Source organism: Schistocerca nitens, chromosome 8, assembly GCF_023898315.1.
Source record: "Schistocerca nitens isolate TAMUIC-IGC-003100 chromosome 8, iqSchNite1.1, whole genome shotgun sequence".
Lineage (NCBI taxonomy): Eukaryota > Metazoa > Arthropoda > Insecta > Orthoptera > Acrididae > Schistocerca > Schistocerca nitens.
The window spans coordinates 35787190-35804064 of NC_064621.1; the positions used below are offsets into that span (position 1 = coordinate 35787190).

Below are 16875 nucleotides of genomic sequence, written 5' to 3' on the forward strand. Positions count from 1 at the left end.
TAGAGATAGGAGGATCATATTCACAGGAGATGTAGGTTGGTATGTTCTGCAGAAATAACTAGCATTTCAGTCACCTCAGTTCAGCATGTGTCCTGTTGCCTAGAGGGCACAGAATCTGCCATGCGCCCTGATAACTTGTTCTGTGCGTGATGGCAGCGACGCATATAAGGTGCGAATGGCGTCCTGTGGTATGCACATCCTCGCTGCAGTTGCCTGGTTCCAAAGTTCATCTGCAGTGGTTGGAACTGGGTCACAATATTGCACCCGTCATTTCACAATATCCCACACATTTTCCATTTGCGACAAGTCTGGTGATCTGGAGGGCCAGGGCAAAAGGCTGATATCCTCTGACATAAAAAAGTCATGTGTTTGCGCAGCAACATGTGGTCGTGCATTGCCTTGCTGAAAAATGGCGTCTGGAGTGTTGTGCAGAAAGGGCGTGGCTACGGGTGGCAGGATGTTACTCATGTAGTTCACACTGGTCACACTGTAATTTGTGGTTGTACCCAGTAGCACCACATACCACAAGGCCTTGAGTTGGCGCTCTACGCCTTGTGCGAATACAGTCACAGTGATGCCACAGCCCCTGTCTGCATCGAACCAAAATGCGGCCACTAATTTGAAACAAAATGAACGTGGATTCGTCCAGAAACACTATCTATTATTACCATTATTGTCATCGATCCATACACCATTTCTGTCTAGAAGTTTCTGAACATTCGTCAAAGGTAGGTGGACAAGTGGAAGACGCGCACGTAGACCCTTGCCATAAGAGGCACCCCTCATAGTGTATGACGTGTTCCACTGTTCCACTGTTGCGCCACAGGCGAGGAGGACGTAAATCTGTCCCGCAATGCCATTTGGATGAGGTGTCGAACCTTTTTTTTTTTGGGGGGGGGGGGGGGGGTCTGGCGATGCGATCTGATCAGTCTCTTCATGTTCCACAGCCTTCCGTGAACCATTCCCGGCGAGAGGAGGTCATTTTGGCCAGGTTGCGGATTGGGCATTGCCGATTTAGCCACCGCTACCTGTAGTCCGGTGACCCTGCCCCTCAGTGCCCCTGTGGTCATCCATTGACGGTGCGCCATGTTTTATTGTCCTGTCCCCGTTTTATTCACTCTCGTGTTGTCCTGTGTCTGCCGTCTACCTTACAGGAACTTTTAGCTGATGACGCTCGAGCAGCTGCTCGTGTCCTTCGTTTTATTACATTGGTGGATTTGTCCAAAGAGATCGAACTCTTTTATTTTGTTTCTCTGCGTCTTTGTAAGTAGTTTCTGATGTTGCCCCCTTGCGTTTTTCTACGCTGTTAGTGCACTAACGTTTGTGAGTGGGCGCTAATGGCCTTAGCAGTTGAGCGCCCTAAACAAAAAAAACAAAACAAAACAAAACAAAAACACCTGGTGCACTTGCGGAACACTTCGTCCCATACGAGCAGCAATTTCCCGGATGGGTGCATCACATTCTCTCGTGCTAATAAGGCACCCTCTTTCACTTATTTCATGGTACGGTTTGCGCATACGTCATCGGGGCAGCCTGCGTGACTTGAGCAGTCACGCTGGCCGGAGTGGCCGTGCGATTGTACAGTCTGGAGCCGAGCGACCGCTACGGTCGCAGGTTCGAATCCTGCCTCGGGCATGGATGTGTGTGATGTCCTTAGGTTAGTTAGGTCTAATTAGTTCTAAGTTCTAGGCGACTGATGTCCTCAAAAGTTAAGTCGCATAGTGCTCAGAGCAATTTGAACCATTTGAGCAGTCACACTGATCCACTGCCGTTGGTTTATAGCGACAACGAGAGCCGCAGGCACATTTTGGCGGTAGGTGGTGTTGCGCTGCAATATCCATGTTGGCCTTGGACCCGATGGTTGACATGGTTCAAATGCTAATCATTTCTGCACAACATTCTATGTATATGTCCTATGAATATGAACGTCCTGTCTCTAGTAGTTCAAGATGTTCTGTTTTTTTCTGAACATGAGTGTATATGTGTTTGTCTTCCACATTATGAACAGCATTCTGCGCTTCGTACTGCCTATCCATCTTCCAGGCTTCTTACCACCACTTTTTCGAAATTTTCTCTTTCTGCATCTGCAAGAGGATCCAGCTGTTGTCAAGTATGGTGGAAAATTAGGGAATTAATAGCACTGCATCTAGTTTCAGTTTTGAATAACTCCTTACAAATGTTTTTACTTTTCCATACTTTATAAACTGTTTTGTGCATACTATAGGCTTCTTTAGTTTTGACAATTCAGTGGCAATTTTTTCAGCCACTTTTTCTTCAGTTCTTCATCGCTGGGTAAAGATGGTGTAGTAATTCTCATAACCATGAACAAACTTCGCGCAAATCGGAAAAGAAACTGCTTGGAATTTTAAAAATTCGCACAATCCGAACAACGGCCAACACGCGAACCAAACTAAGCTCGAACTGCTCATAATCGCTGCCTCTTCACTAGTTCGTAACTTAGCCGCGTGATAGCAGCAGCTACCGGGAAATCTTCTAGGGGTCGTTCTGACCCTCCCAGTCGGTTTTACACCACCCTCTCCTGCGCCTTTGTGCACAAGTATTCAAGGAGGTGCGACCCAAACGCGGATTGGACTTCAGCTTAGTAGTAGCTGAGTGAAAGCTGCTATTTCTTGGGAATGAGCACATATTGTTAAAAACAAAAGGCATTAAACAAAATACACATTGAAAGACCATTGTCAGGTTTTCTAGACGCGTGACCACAAAAGGTGAAGTTGTAGGTTTGCAAACTTACGCTGCATATTGCTCGAACTGTCCTTCGCTGAGCGAAAAAAATCCTTTGTGAATAAAATGAGTTGACTCAGAATACAAAGCCGTACGGTTGACTAAATTTCGTGCTTGACTCTCATTTTGAAAGGGTTCGATTAGATCTCTTTCATAGTAGTCAACATGTCCGTCATTACTGGCCCTCGCTACTTCGTAGCGTCTGCAGCAGACCTCGAAGAAGGAGAAGTATATCAATGTGTTTCAGCATTACTTCTCTTCCTATCCATGCGGAGTGTAAGCCAGTTTCAACGAAGGATAGAGTGAATAAATGTGAATGATAGCGTGAATAAATGTTTATTTCTACTTTCAACCGCCTATTTATTCGGGGAAATGAAGTATGCTAAACCGAGTTTGAGTCTGTTCTTTGGGCGAAGAGTAGCGTGTCTGCTAATGCAAGTTTGGCAATACTATAATAGTGCTGCGTGGCCAGAGAGCTGTACGGCTGGTTCGGGACGTAGACAAAGGATGTTTTCTATAAGTTGGTAAGGGCTCGGCAAGCTTTCTCTCTCAACAGCAACTTGTGGCAGGTGGAGCGGATATCACATGGGGAAGCACTGGCGGGCCAGGCATCATATGAGGCAGACGTGGACATGCTCCACTTTAGATTTTGTGCTATGTAGATGTTCAGATTTCCAGTTTAGCCGGTTATTAGGCTGTTTAATCGGTTTTATTTTTAATGAATATATTTCTGTTGAAGTTCCAGGTTTGAGATACACGAAAATCAGACGTTTAGAAGTACTTTAGTTTATTAGCATCACTACTTTACGCAGAGGAACATCGGGGCCACGCGGACCGACTATACAAAGGAAGTGGACATTTAGACAACGGTCATAACTTCAAACCATTTATCAGTTTCGAGGAATAATAATCGTGAATCAATGCGCTTCACGCTAGTTTCCCACTTTTTAGCCATTTTTGTGTTACTGAACTTAAGAATTCTGGATCCACATGCCTTTGTGCGGCTGGTGGGTAACATACAACCACTTTATATGAGGCATAAACCATGCGTTACTCGTTCATATTATATGTTCCACGCGAGTTACTATACCTTCTGTATCAGGATTTTAATTGATTTTCTTGTTGTTAGTACACTGATGCTGAGTCTCACGCCTCTCCGACAATCCCTGGCATCCACAGTACCAATAGTGAAATAACAGCCTCTTTCCTCGTAGTTACTTATCATGCACAATAGTAACAGATGATGAAAATCCTGGTTTTCTCAGAGGAAACAGTTTCTGTAAACTTGGAAGTCTGTTCTCGTTGATGTGGTACGCCCTCCCTCTCTACGTGCTGCAACACTGCATGCCGTAGTGTTATAATAGAGTAGCTATTCTGAATGAGTCTATGAATGGGTGTCCTAATGCAGGATGTTTTCGTACGTTCCTCGTTCCAGAAACACAGTGACGCCCGCAATATTAGCGGTGGTTACCCACGGAAAACATTGCCTTAATAACAGTACATACCTCTACCATATGCAAGTTATTCTACGATACATTACTAGTGGGAACCAGTCAAGTTTTAATTCACATGTCTATTGTAACGTGACAATTCAAATGTGAACAAGCCCCATCTATTGGTTCATGATGATTGTTCAGATTCAGTTCGCTATTCCCCAGTCGTATCGCCATTGCAGTTTGACAATTTGTTTATTACATAAAATGTAAAATATGTTTTCTTTTGTGATACTAAACTGATATATGTAATTGATGTTCATTCAGATAATTTATAGTCATTCTGGGAAGCTTTGTGGATCCACATGCGTTCGCTTTTAGGCCAGTCAGAAAACGCACATCAACAACAAGTAGTTCTTCCTTTCATACTTATACATATTTTGTTGATGAGACTGATATTAATATCCAGCCACAGTGTGTCCCCGGCTTATTTATTCATGGCAGTCCCTTCTACCTGCCGATGTGCTGCTTTCTAGTTACAGTTTCCTCTGCAAGATAGATTACACCTAATATTTCCTTTGACCACGTTTGAGATAGGTACGAACCACAGATAATGTACAACATTGGCTTTACAAGACACCTTACCATGTATCCAAACGCCTAGGAATACGGATTCTTCAGACGCGCTAGTCATATCCCAGTTCTGTATAATCAAAATATCAGTAATAGTTTAATTGCGTATTTGATATTTAAAAAAAATCTTAATGTCATTTAGCATCAGTTCATTTTCTACAAGCCACTAACTGATGTCTTGAACTGTACTGTTTGTTACATTGCCCCGTGTTGCACTCAACATCCTCCACTACCAAGCTAGTGTCATCAACAAACAGAAATACATCATTATCCACATTACAAACAGAAACTGACATCGATCAACCTCCAACTTTACACTGTCCCCTTCAGAACGCCACCTCATAACCATTCTCATTAATACAGAGAATGACTCCCTTCTTTCTGTTCTTAAAGTATGAGAGGTACGAATTGTAAGCTACTCCTCTTATTTCATAATGGTCCGATTTCTGCAGTAATATTTATGGTCAACATAATCAAACGCCTTTGTTAAATCAAAGATGATGAAGTATTTCACCTGTAGAGTGCCTCGCACTGAAAACAGAATATAGCGTTTTCACTTACTAAAGCACTTTTTGAACCAAACTGTACGTTTGACGGCAAATTATGTGAACGTAAATGTTCAATTCCTATACAGCCTTTTCAATAAATTTTGCCAATACCGATAGTATAGAAATAGGTCTAAATTGTCTGTATCACTCCTTTATGCTGTTTTATAAATTAGTTTCTCTATTACGTACTTTAATCGTTCAAGAAACTGACCACACCTAACGGAAAAATTAGATATGTGGCAAAGTACAGGGCTGACAGATGCAGCACAGCGGTAAACTCAGTATGGTGCTGCAGACGTCACTGTATCCCTGATAATCCTCAGTCTTTAGGGACTCCGTCTCCCCCTTGTCAGAATCGCGGAGGTGTATCTCAGATAGCCATTTTCGAAAGCCATTTTGTAAGACAGTTATACGATTACCTTCAGAAACGAAGTTTTTATTTAATTCACATACCACGTTCCCAAAGTGGTACTTAAATAATATACATATATCTAACTAACTAGTAATAAAAACCTTTTTATTACACATTGGCTTCGTATCCTCGACCTTGTGCTGTTGGCAAAATTCACGATTGACCACATAGTTTTAATTACTCTTTGAAAATTAGCTATTCTGTTTGCATACCACAAATTTTTGTCTCCTTAATGACAATGTGAAGCAGCTTAAGGTACTGTTTGTAATGGGCTACTGCAACTCACTGTGACTATTTCTAACATTTTGATATAATTCCTGCTTTGTGCACATATACTAATTTTTAACCTAGTTTAGTTTATGAGTTAAGTGTGAGAACTTTTACTGCCATACTGCTATTTTTCTCAGTTTCTCGTACGTGGTACTGTTGCTATGTTCCAGTTCGGTTTTAGTAGAGGTGAATTCCTTGACAACTTCAGCAGCTGATTGATGAACGCTGTTTTACGTGTTTCAGGGAAGGTGGGCATCACAATCAACGTAATGTGGTATGAACCCGCCACGGACGCTCAAGCCGACATCGACGCAGCTGAACGCAAGAATCAGTTCTACGTGAGTGTGGATTCCTACATTATTCATCTTTCACTGCCATAATGTGCTCTTCTTTTACGTCGGTCGTAACACACTGTAGCTAGCCACAAACATTCGTTGGCTCTACTCAATATCCATTCTTTTTTGGTTTTAGCAACACTGCATGATTTCCTCACACATCAAAAATCGTCGTACATCAATTACTCCATTTGAACACATAATAACGGAAAAGTCAATTCATCATATAGAAATAAAACTAAAATCTTACATCAAGGTGAGCTCAGAATTTGTTGGTTTCCGAGACATATTTTTGACCTCGAGCAAACGACAACTGCTGCACCAGACCGTTCGTAGCAGGACAAGTCGTATCACCCTGCTACTGGTCTTTCTCGAGCTGTTGTATACTGACGTGAAAAGAGTCATGGGATAGCTGTGTGGTGATATACAGATGGCGGTAGTAGCGCGTACTCGGGGCATAAGAGGGCAGCGCATTGGCGGAGGTGTCATTCGTCCTTAGGAGACTCATATGAAGAGGTTTCCGAAGAGATCAAGGCTGCACGAGGGGTATTAACAGACTTTGAACGCGGAATACCAGTTGGAGTTAGACGCATTGCACATTTTATTCCGGAACTTGTTGGGCAATTCAATATTCCAAAATCCACAGTGAATACCAAATTTTGGGCATTACCTCTCACCACGGACAACGCAGTGGCCCTTCAGTTAACGATCGAGAGCAGCAGCGTTTGCTTAGAGTGCTAACAGACAAGCAGTACTGCACGAAATAACAGCGGAAATCAATGTGGGACGTACGACAAATGCAGCCGTTAGAAGAAGCGCTTTCGGCGATGTCGTGCTGTTAGGAAAAGCACTCGCGCCCGTCGGCTGCTCCCATAGCCCGCTAACCCCAAATTTCGCCGCACTGTCCTGTGTTCGTGACCACATCGGTTGGATCGTAGACAACTGGAAAACCGTGGCCTGGTCAGATAAGTCCCGATTTCAAGTGGTAAGAGCTGATGGTAGGGTTCGAGTGTCGCCCAGATCCCACGATGGCAAGGACCCAGGATGTCAACAAGGCACTGTACAAGCAGGAGGTGGCTCCACAATGGTGTAGCCTGTGTTCACATGGAATGGACCGGGTTCTCTGGTGAAACTGAACCAATCACTGACTGGAAATTTTTATGCTCGGCTACTTGGAGACCATTAGCAGCCATTCATGGATTTCATATTCCCAAAAAATGATATCATGTCATAGGGCCACAATTGTTCGTCATTCGTCTGAAGAACAAAATCAAATGGTCCATATGGCCCTGAGCACTATGGAACTTAGAGCTACTTAAACCTAACTAACCTACGGACATCACACACATGCATGAGCGAGGCAGGATTCGAACCTGCGACCGTAGCAGCAGCGCGGTTCCGGACTGAGGCGGCCAGAACCGCTCGGCCACCGCCGCCGGCTGTTTGAAGAACATTCTGGACCATTGGAGCGAATGATGTGGGCACACAGATCGTCAGACATGAATCATATCGAACATTTATGGGACAAAGTCGTGGAGTCAGTTCGTGCACAAAACCCTGCGCCGGCAACAGTTACGCAATTATGAACACCCATACAGGCAGCGTGGCTCAATATTTCTACAGCGGAATTCCAAAGACTTGTTGAGTCCACGACACGTCGACTTGCTAAACTATGCAAGGACACAGACCTTTGTCAGCTCAGTTATAAAGCCGTGCTTGCGACTTGAGCTGGTCATTCGATCTATTACGTGTCACTAGAACTCACTGTGGGTGGTGTGTATCGCTTAAGAGCCTCGCGAATGAGTTTTAGGAAACACTCTCCTCTCCTCTGGTAATTTTCTGCAAAGCTTCAAGGACTTTTAATATTAATTAACTTAAAAAAATAAAAAGTCTTTTATGCCGTTCACGGTGTAGAAAATAGTTCATTCTGCAATAGATAGCTCGGTCGATACCTGAACCTTTACAAAATTTTACATAAACTGAGAAATTGTCTGTTACCCATAACACAAACAAAGTAATAACGATACAAACATGGTAATGAAACGGATAAATTTTTCCGATGAGGTGTAGCGAGTGTAGTTTACTACAGTTGCTACAAAATATTGAACAGACTACAGTAGGTTATGTGTTGGCACACTACCGTTAGTCTTTTGTGTAGCAGAAGCATACATATTATAAAATTGTAAGTACGTTTACCCTAAACCACTGGATCGATTACAACCAAACTTGGTAAAACGTCACTTACCGCTTGTAAAGAACCACTGTGGGGATAAGAACCACCTACCTTCAAAGGAGTAGGGGTGGCGATGAAGAAGAAGTGCCGGCCGCTGGTGGCCGAGCGGTTCTGGCGCTACAGTCTGGAACCGCGCGACCGCTACGGTCGCAGGTTCGAATCCTGCCTCGGGCATGGATGTATGTGTTGTCCTTAGGTTAGTTAGGTTTAAGTAGTTCTAAGTTCTAGGGGAGCAGCAGTTGAGTCCCATAGTGCTCAGAGCCATTTGAACCATTTGATGAAGAAGAAGTGTAGCAAATAGCCAGACTATGTTAATCCATTATTTAAGAATGAGAGAACTTTGTAATTTGCAACCAACTTGAAATACACTTTCAAGCCTTTTCGAGGTTTATTCTCGCTCACACCCGTACGAAATGATGAAACGAAAACAGTTTATCGCTTTCTACATTTTCGCAGTTCAGGCAGTAAAACTGCCATATCACGCATGAACTTTTAGGGCACTACTTCTTTACTAATAACTGTAATCGCAACACTCTTAGCAGACAGCATTTACATATACCAGGGAATGTATCTCCAAATTTCGTTTTGCGACACATAGATCAGGAGACATGACGTCATAAACATTGAGTTCCTTGAAAACTAAACTGCAGGGTGAAATTCGCTAGATACAGGTCAAATATGTGTATAAATATGTGTGAAATACGTTCGGTATATGTAACGTGTATGTATGCGGGCAAAGCTGCGAGTAAAAATCTCCTCCTAATATCCTGGATCGATTGCAACGAAATGCTGTACATATACTACTTACTATCTGGAAAGAAATACTGTGGAGGTAAGCACAAGCACACTTCTATTAGGATGGGGGTGATAACGTGGAGTGAGAAGAGGAGGAAGTGATGGACAGACAGAGAGGGGGAAAAGAGGAGATGTACAGAGAGAGCGGCAGGAGGTGATGGACAGAGAGAGACGAGGGAGGCAAGTTGGGGTAAGACTAATAGATTTAGAAGTGGATACCCGGCCAACGATTGGCATTCAGCTGGTGTTATAGAAAGTACCACGACAAATTTTCCGTTTAGCGAAATCTACAATGGTGAGCCAACATACTATGACCACTGCCCACCGCGAGGCTGTATGCTGCCTGCTGGTGCTGGGGGCACGTGGCGAGGTAAGAGAAGTATACGAGCGGAGCGGAGACGAGTGGGAAAACATTATGGCGACGACAAGGGGCGCAAATGCGGAAATACGTCGACTTGAGCAATATCGATGGCCGTGTCCAGATATGCCGTCATCCAGACTGCTCGAGACATGCAGCGCGCCACGGACGGTAGGAGCAAGTATTATGTTATGGGGGACGTTCCCCTGGTTTTGCATGGGACCTGGCACCGTGACAGCCGTGGTATACGTGAACATTATTAGCCGGCCACGGAGGCCGAGCGGTTCTAGGCGCTTCAGTCCGGATCCGCGTGACTGTACGGTCGCAGGTTCGAATCCTGCCTCGGGCATGGATGTGTGAGATGTCCTTAGGTTAGTTAGGTTTAAGTAGTTCTAAATTCTAGGGGACTGATGACCTCGGATGTTAAGTCCCATAGTGCTCAGAGGCATTTTTTGAACATTATTGTGAAGCACTTGTAATCCCTTACCCTAAACACCCCCCAACTGCGATGGTATGTTCCAGCAGGGAAACTGTGCGTATCACAAGGCGAAAATGGTACTACAGTTGTTTGAGGAGCATGTTAGTGAACTCACGTTGATCTCCTAGTCATCAAATACGGCTTATCTGAGTCCGATGAAACCCAACTCGGATGCTATCGGGCCCACAAACCAACCGCCCGTAAGTTAAGGCAAGTGTGAGACCTTCTCGTTGGCATCTGGCGCCACAAACCTCTGGAAACCTAGCAAGTACTTGTCGAATCCATGACACTCAAGTCAGTGCTGAATTGCGTTCATAGCGGACGAACACGCTTTTAAGCAGGCGATTATAATGTTTTGGCTCATCTATAGATATAAAAAAAATTCTAACTGGCCGAAGTCTGTACACAGGAGATATTTAAGAAAACTTAATATGAGGGGTCTTTGTAACAGCAATATAAGCCAAAACAAATGTTTTCAGAATTTTTGCTCATTTGTTTGTCTATCTGTCTGTCGGTATGCTAGCACGTGCATCGCGTTTGCATGAAATTGGGCCCGTATCTCGTGGACGTGCGGTAGCGTTCTCGCTTCCCACGCCCGGGTTCCCGGGTTCGATTCCCGGCGGGGACAGGGATTTTCTCTGCCTCTTGATGGCTGGGTGTTGTGTGCTGTCCTTAGGTTAGTTAGGTTTAAGTAGTTCTAAGTTCTAGGGGACTTATGACCACAGCAGTTGAGTCCCATAGTGCTCAGAGCCATGAAATTGGATGCGGTTTTTACGTTTGTGTTGTTGGAGGTCTAACTTCAGTTCTGACGCATGTACCATCTTGATACACCGCCTAGTAGCAGAATTATCTATATATACAGAGGGCTTCCTTTAACTGGGTCAGTAAGGGGGATTATGAATCTACAGCAGATACCGAGAAACTGTCTTGGGAACCTTTAGGTTCACTTTTGTGAAAACAATTTTTCCGTATTCAAATTTTTGGTCAAGCGAGAGCTGTCTATGATATGAGTAAAATTGGCAAAATTTTTTTTACATATATCGACTCAGTTTCGTGTAAGGATCCTGTCATATTGGAAGATCGGAACAGCAGAAGTTTTATAAAACCAAACAAAATGAACCAGAATAGAAATGATAGAATCCGTAAAATGTAGTATTTTGGAACGTTTTATCATAGTAATAATAATAATAATGTTAACAGTTTAATCCGGTTATAGAAAGACATTCTTGAACTGATTCTTTAATCTGTGTAACTATTATCGTTTGTACCTACTTTCCCTCAGAGAGTTTCATCGTGTGTTATCGGTATAAGTGAAGTGACACAATTATTGTGATTTCCTATTAGCGTCTTCGTTCGTTTAGCTTCTTACATTCTTGAATTCATTCTTCAGTTGGTATAACTGTTACAGGTGATAAGTTTTTCGAGTAGTAATAATGCCTTCCCGAAAGCGGTCTTAACCTTTCTTCTGTTATCCAGTCGCCGTTGCCGAGCGGTTATAGGCGCTTCAGTCCGGAACCCCGCTGCTGCTGCAGTCGCAGGTTCGAATCCTGCCTCGGGCATGGATGTGTTCAAAAATGGTTCAAATGGCTCTTAGCACTATTGGACTTAACATCTGAAGTCATCAGTCCCCTAGAACTTAGAACTGTTTAAACCTAACTAAGAACATCACACACATCCACGCCCGAGGCAGGATTCGAACCTGCGGCCGTAGCGGTCCCGCGGTTCCAGACTGAAGCGCCTAGAACCGCTTGGCCACACCGGCCGGCCATGGATGTTCTCAAGCCAAACGAGTAGAATTGCGAAGATTAACAGAAAGTAAACCGGAGTGTGAAGAGCGTTTAGCACTGCAGCGTGCTAGCACTGTTTCGTCTCGATCTCAAGAGACTTCTTGTGAACACGAATCACGTTTGAATCCTAACACACACCGTAACGCTGTGTCGCGGTCTCTAGAGAGTAACGTAGAACATTAACGTCGTCACGCTGCAGGCCAAGGAGCGGAAACTGACGAAGAAGGTGAGATTCGGTGATCCTCGGATCGTAGGCGTAACGAGATTTCCCGATCTGTAGATACGAATTCCGAACGAGAAATGCGTTTGACCGATGACCGCAACCGTCACGAAATCTCATGTTCTCTAGAAACGCACCATGAAAGAGAAGCACGTTTATCCGCTTATGGTAGCCGTCATGAAATTTCGCGGCTGTTGGAGACGGATAAGTGGCATGAGCCTCGTTTGTTGTTCGGAGCCGCTACCCTGATAGAGACGAGGCAACCAACCATCACCTGAAACAGGACAGCGGTCCGTTAAAGGAAGTGCGGCAAACACATTCCAATCAGACCCGAATGACGCAGTTAGAGGCAGGTCGGGTGCGATATGCCGTTTTTAGGCTGTCAGTCAGTAGTGATGACGAGCCGACGGTATGCGATACTGAGGACCTACAGTGGCTAGAAAAAGAAAAAAAAGTGGGTCTGACTACGATTCCGTAATAAAATATGTCGATTATTCTCTACTTGACTCACTGCACGAAATATGCTCGCATTACCGTGCTTTGAATTGTCACGAAGAACTCAAGGGAATGTGTGGTTCATCTAGCAACGTTCTCCTAAGAAACACTACAAGACCCACTAGGGCCACTGAAAGATTTATTGAATGCAGAACATCCGCTGTCGAAACACTTTTTGGAGAATTTAGGGGCCTACAACAGCGCTTTCCAAATGACTTCTTTTCGTGCGAATCGGATCATTCAAAAAAATGGTTCAAATCGCTCTGAGAAAAATGGGACTTAACATCTGAGGTCATCAGTCCCCTAAAACTTCGAACTACTTAAACGTAACTAACCTAAGGACATCATGCACATATCCATACCCGAGGGAGGATTCGAACCTGCGACCATAGCGGTGTCGCGTGGGATTAGCTGGGCGGTCTCGGGCGCTGCAGTCATGGACTGTGCGGCTGGTCCCGGCGGAGGTTCGAGTCCTCCCTCGGGCATGGGAGTGTGTGTTTGCCCTTAGGATAATTTAGGTTAAGTAGTGTGTGTAAGCTTAGGGACTGATGACCTTAGCAGTTAAGTCCCATAAGATTTCACACACACTTGAACTGTTTTGAAGACTCGAACCTCAGACGGGCGGAGCCGCGAGGGCCGCGACAAGGCGCCCAAGACCGCGCGGCTGTAACATTTGATTGGATCTTTGTTGCCAACAGATAATCCAAGGTTTTTACAAATTTACTTTGTAGCTAATTAACAAGACCAGGCAAATGTTAGGCAACAAATTCAGGTTTGATAAGAAGTGTGCAAAAATGCTACACAGTGTGAACCCGTATGTCGACAGCTTTAAAGTCACACTTCGATCAGTTCCAAATGACTAGCGCAATAATTACAAGTTTGTAGTTACAGCTGAAAAATACCAAGAAAATCTCACTCAGTTCGCATTAATGCACCAATTACAAATGAACTGGCTGTCGTGTTAGTCGAGTAGTTACGAACTCATGATGATCCACTTCAGAGAAACACATCGCGCTTATGATCCGTTGCAGTATCCTTCAGTGTTTTCCCGAGGTGAAGACGGCTACAATTTTGCTGTGTGTAATGTTGATCCTCCCACGGGTTCTCCTAATTTTAACAGAAACCTTCTGCAACGAAGTTATACAATTTTTTAATCCAGCTAAGTAAGAACCGACGTACCTACTTACACCGATTTCGAGGCCTTTTTAACCAATTTTTAGTAGACGTATATGCAAAAACTGGAACTGAACGGTCAGTGCTCATCGGCGCTGATCAGAGACAATGACGTGCGGAAAATTGCATCGACCTTAGAGACACTTTATAGGAAGACTTCGACAGGATGGTGATTCTCTCTTCCGCACTTACTGGTGCTCTCAGGAATATGGCAGATCGTACGTTTTGCTATGTTAGAAAATACGGCGGTGCATATTTGTTTATTACTAGACCAACTATCCTAAGTGGCCCGAAATAGAGAACAAATTAACTTGCCGGCCAGGCATTCAACGACAGGCACGACTTGATTTCTCGAGTATTTCATTTAAAACAAAATCTCCTCATAGACCTGCTTACAAGCGAAAAGTTATCTGGAGAAGTACGGTGCTATATGCATTCGATAGAATGACAGAAGCATGCTTTGCCTCATTCGCACAACCTTTTGTTGTTCGAAGAGGAGATTAGGTCCAATGACATTGATCGAGTTATTAGCGCCGAAATACCCAGAATTTACGTACGAGATCTACTTAACAAAATTAAGGATTTACAAAGTATGTATCATTTATTCTTGGTTTTAGGTACGATCTGAACAGAGGTCGCATGTAAGTCAGCATGTTGCAGGGATTAAACACAAGGCAAATTTGAAAAACAAATCAAACTTCAAACAAACGTTTGTAACTAAACCTCATGCAACAAACAAAAACGAATTTCATCTTGACCTGTGTCGAGCCATTGTTACAGCAAACATACCATTCAATGCAGTTGACAATAAAAGTTTTCTAGGGAAATACAGTCACCGCAGCATTACATCAGAATCCAAACTGAGAAAGAACTGTTTAGATACTTTATATGAAAATACATTCATAAGGATAAGGGAAGATATAGGCGATTCAAACATGTGGTTCTCTGTAGATGAGGCAACTGATAGACAGGTTCAATATGTGGCTAATTTGATTGTTCTAAAGTTAGACCCTAACACTCGCTCTATATCTCTTCTGATCTGCATCAACGCGCTAAAAAGACTAACCAGGAAATACTGCTCACTTTATTTATAAAGCCCTCAAATTATCCCAACAATCTAGATAGAAATAAAGTACTTGGAGCAGCATACATGATTGCGCTGTTAAATTGTTGAAAGTATTTTACACAGCCTTGCTCCATATCACATGCCTTGCCCAGGTCATGAACCATGTAGCTGAGACGATACGTCTATTATTTCCACATGTAAATAAGCTAGTTTCAACCATCAATAAGGTCTTTATTAAAGCACCTACAAGAATCCAGTTATTTCGAGACAAATTTCCACCAGAACCTATACTTACCCGCTGGGGAACGTGGCCAGAGGCCATGGAATATTACAGCGAGCATTTGGAAGAAATTGACAATATTGTTCTCAAATTGCGGGAGGAGGCAGTGAGCAATACTGCAGCGAAAGATCTTCTAAAGGACCCAACAATTTCCAACGACGCTGCATACAAAAAATCTCATTATGCATTTTTGGTCCCTATTATTAAAGCTCTAGTGTGTTCAGGGAAACCGGTCTACACGCAACTGCGATTGACAGAAGAGGTGACGGAAAAAATCAATTTTGTAAGTACACATACAGATATTTGAAGTATGAAATACCAGTATACCTGGATAGGAGAACAGCAGAGTGTTGTGTTTAAAGAAATTGCAAAAATTAGGAAATTCCTTTATATACAAAATTTGATATTTTGCCCATTAGAAACAAATAATCTTAGCTGTGACCCGCGAGCAAGCTACGTAGAGTTGTCCATGAGAGGAAACAGTTCAGCCTGAGGTCGACAGTGGCGGCTCGAGGCGCCTGTGCTGGCGACATGTTGATGGTCAAGGCGGAGCATAAGCTTACGGGGAACGGAATGCGTTTGAAGAGGAAAGGGAAATTGTTGGGAATGACGGGTATTGCGTGGTATGAAAACTATTTCACCAGCTCCACAGTCCACGAGAATTTCACCTTTTATAATATTATTACGAAGCGACAGCACCTTAAGGCAAGTTTCGTTACACAGCTTCGGAGTGGTTACGTTTGCTGTGTCGTCCGAACAAGACTGTAGTTGTGCGCTCTAAAACCACAAAACAAAACAAAACAAAAACACCAGAGGCGCAAAGATGCGAGCTGCTGCCACGGGCGGCGCTGAGAATCAAGATATCGACTTCGCCTCGGCCAGTTGCCGCCCGAGTACAATTCGCCAATGACAGAAGAGCAGCTCTCACCCCCTTGGCTATAGATCATCGACCAGGGCTGACTTAGACAGGGAACGTCGTTCAGTGAACTCTTAGAAGTGAACAGACAGTTGTTGTAAATTGCATTTTCTGTGCACTTTGAAGTTTATCTACGTTTATTTGCACTTAGCCATTGAAGGTCTGTTTGGTGTTATATTACATGCACTGTTGCAGACATAGACTCCATTCTGCACAGCATTGTCGAAACCAATATGATACATGGTCCATGTGGCTCATTAAATACCAGTTCATCTAGCCAGAAAGAAGACCGTTGCCGGAAAAAGTTTCCGAAAAAATTTGTTTCTGGTGAACATGTTGCTACTGGGAATATGTGTCCAGTGTATCGCGGACGGGCACCTGAAATTGGCGGCTTCACAGCTGGAGTTAATACGCGCGGTGAAGGTACGAGTATTGCAGTAGACAGTTTGTTGGTAGCACAATACTCACCAGTACTTTCACGTGCATTTGAAGCTCACCTGAATGTCGAATACTGCACTGGCGTAGAATCGAGCAAATACATTTGCAAACACGTGAAATGAGGGAAGCCACCAGGCGACGTTTGGCTTTCAGAGTGTTGAGTGTGACTAAGTGACCAAAGATCAGTCAGGTCGCTATAATGGTACCTCGCAAGCAGTCTGGCGTTTGCCTTTTCACGAACGACACCCTACAGTTATGCACTC

At 43.7% G+C, this 16875-nt stretch overlaps 1 protein-coding gene across 1 annotated transcript in view; it reads left to right on the top strand.

Annotated features, from left to right (window-relative positions):
* The window catches only part of LOC126198829 (myrosinase 1-like), a 113118-nt gene that overhangs the window by 57389 nt on the left and 38854 nt on the right, over positions 1-16875 (top strand). Inside the window, exon 6 of the mRNA XM_049935402.1 lies at positions 6282-6376. Coding sequence (XP_049791359.1) covers positions 6282-6376 — 95 coding nt within the window. The remainder of the gene's footprint in view (positions 1-6281; positions 6377-16875) is intronic.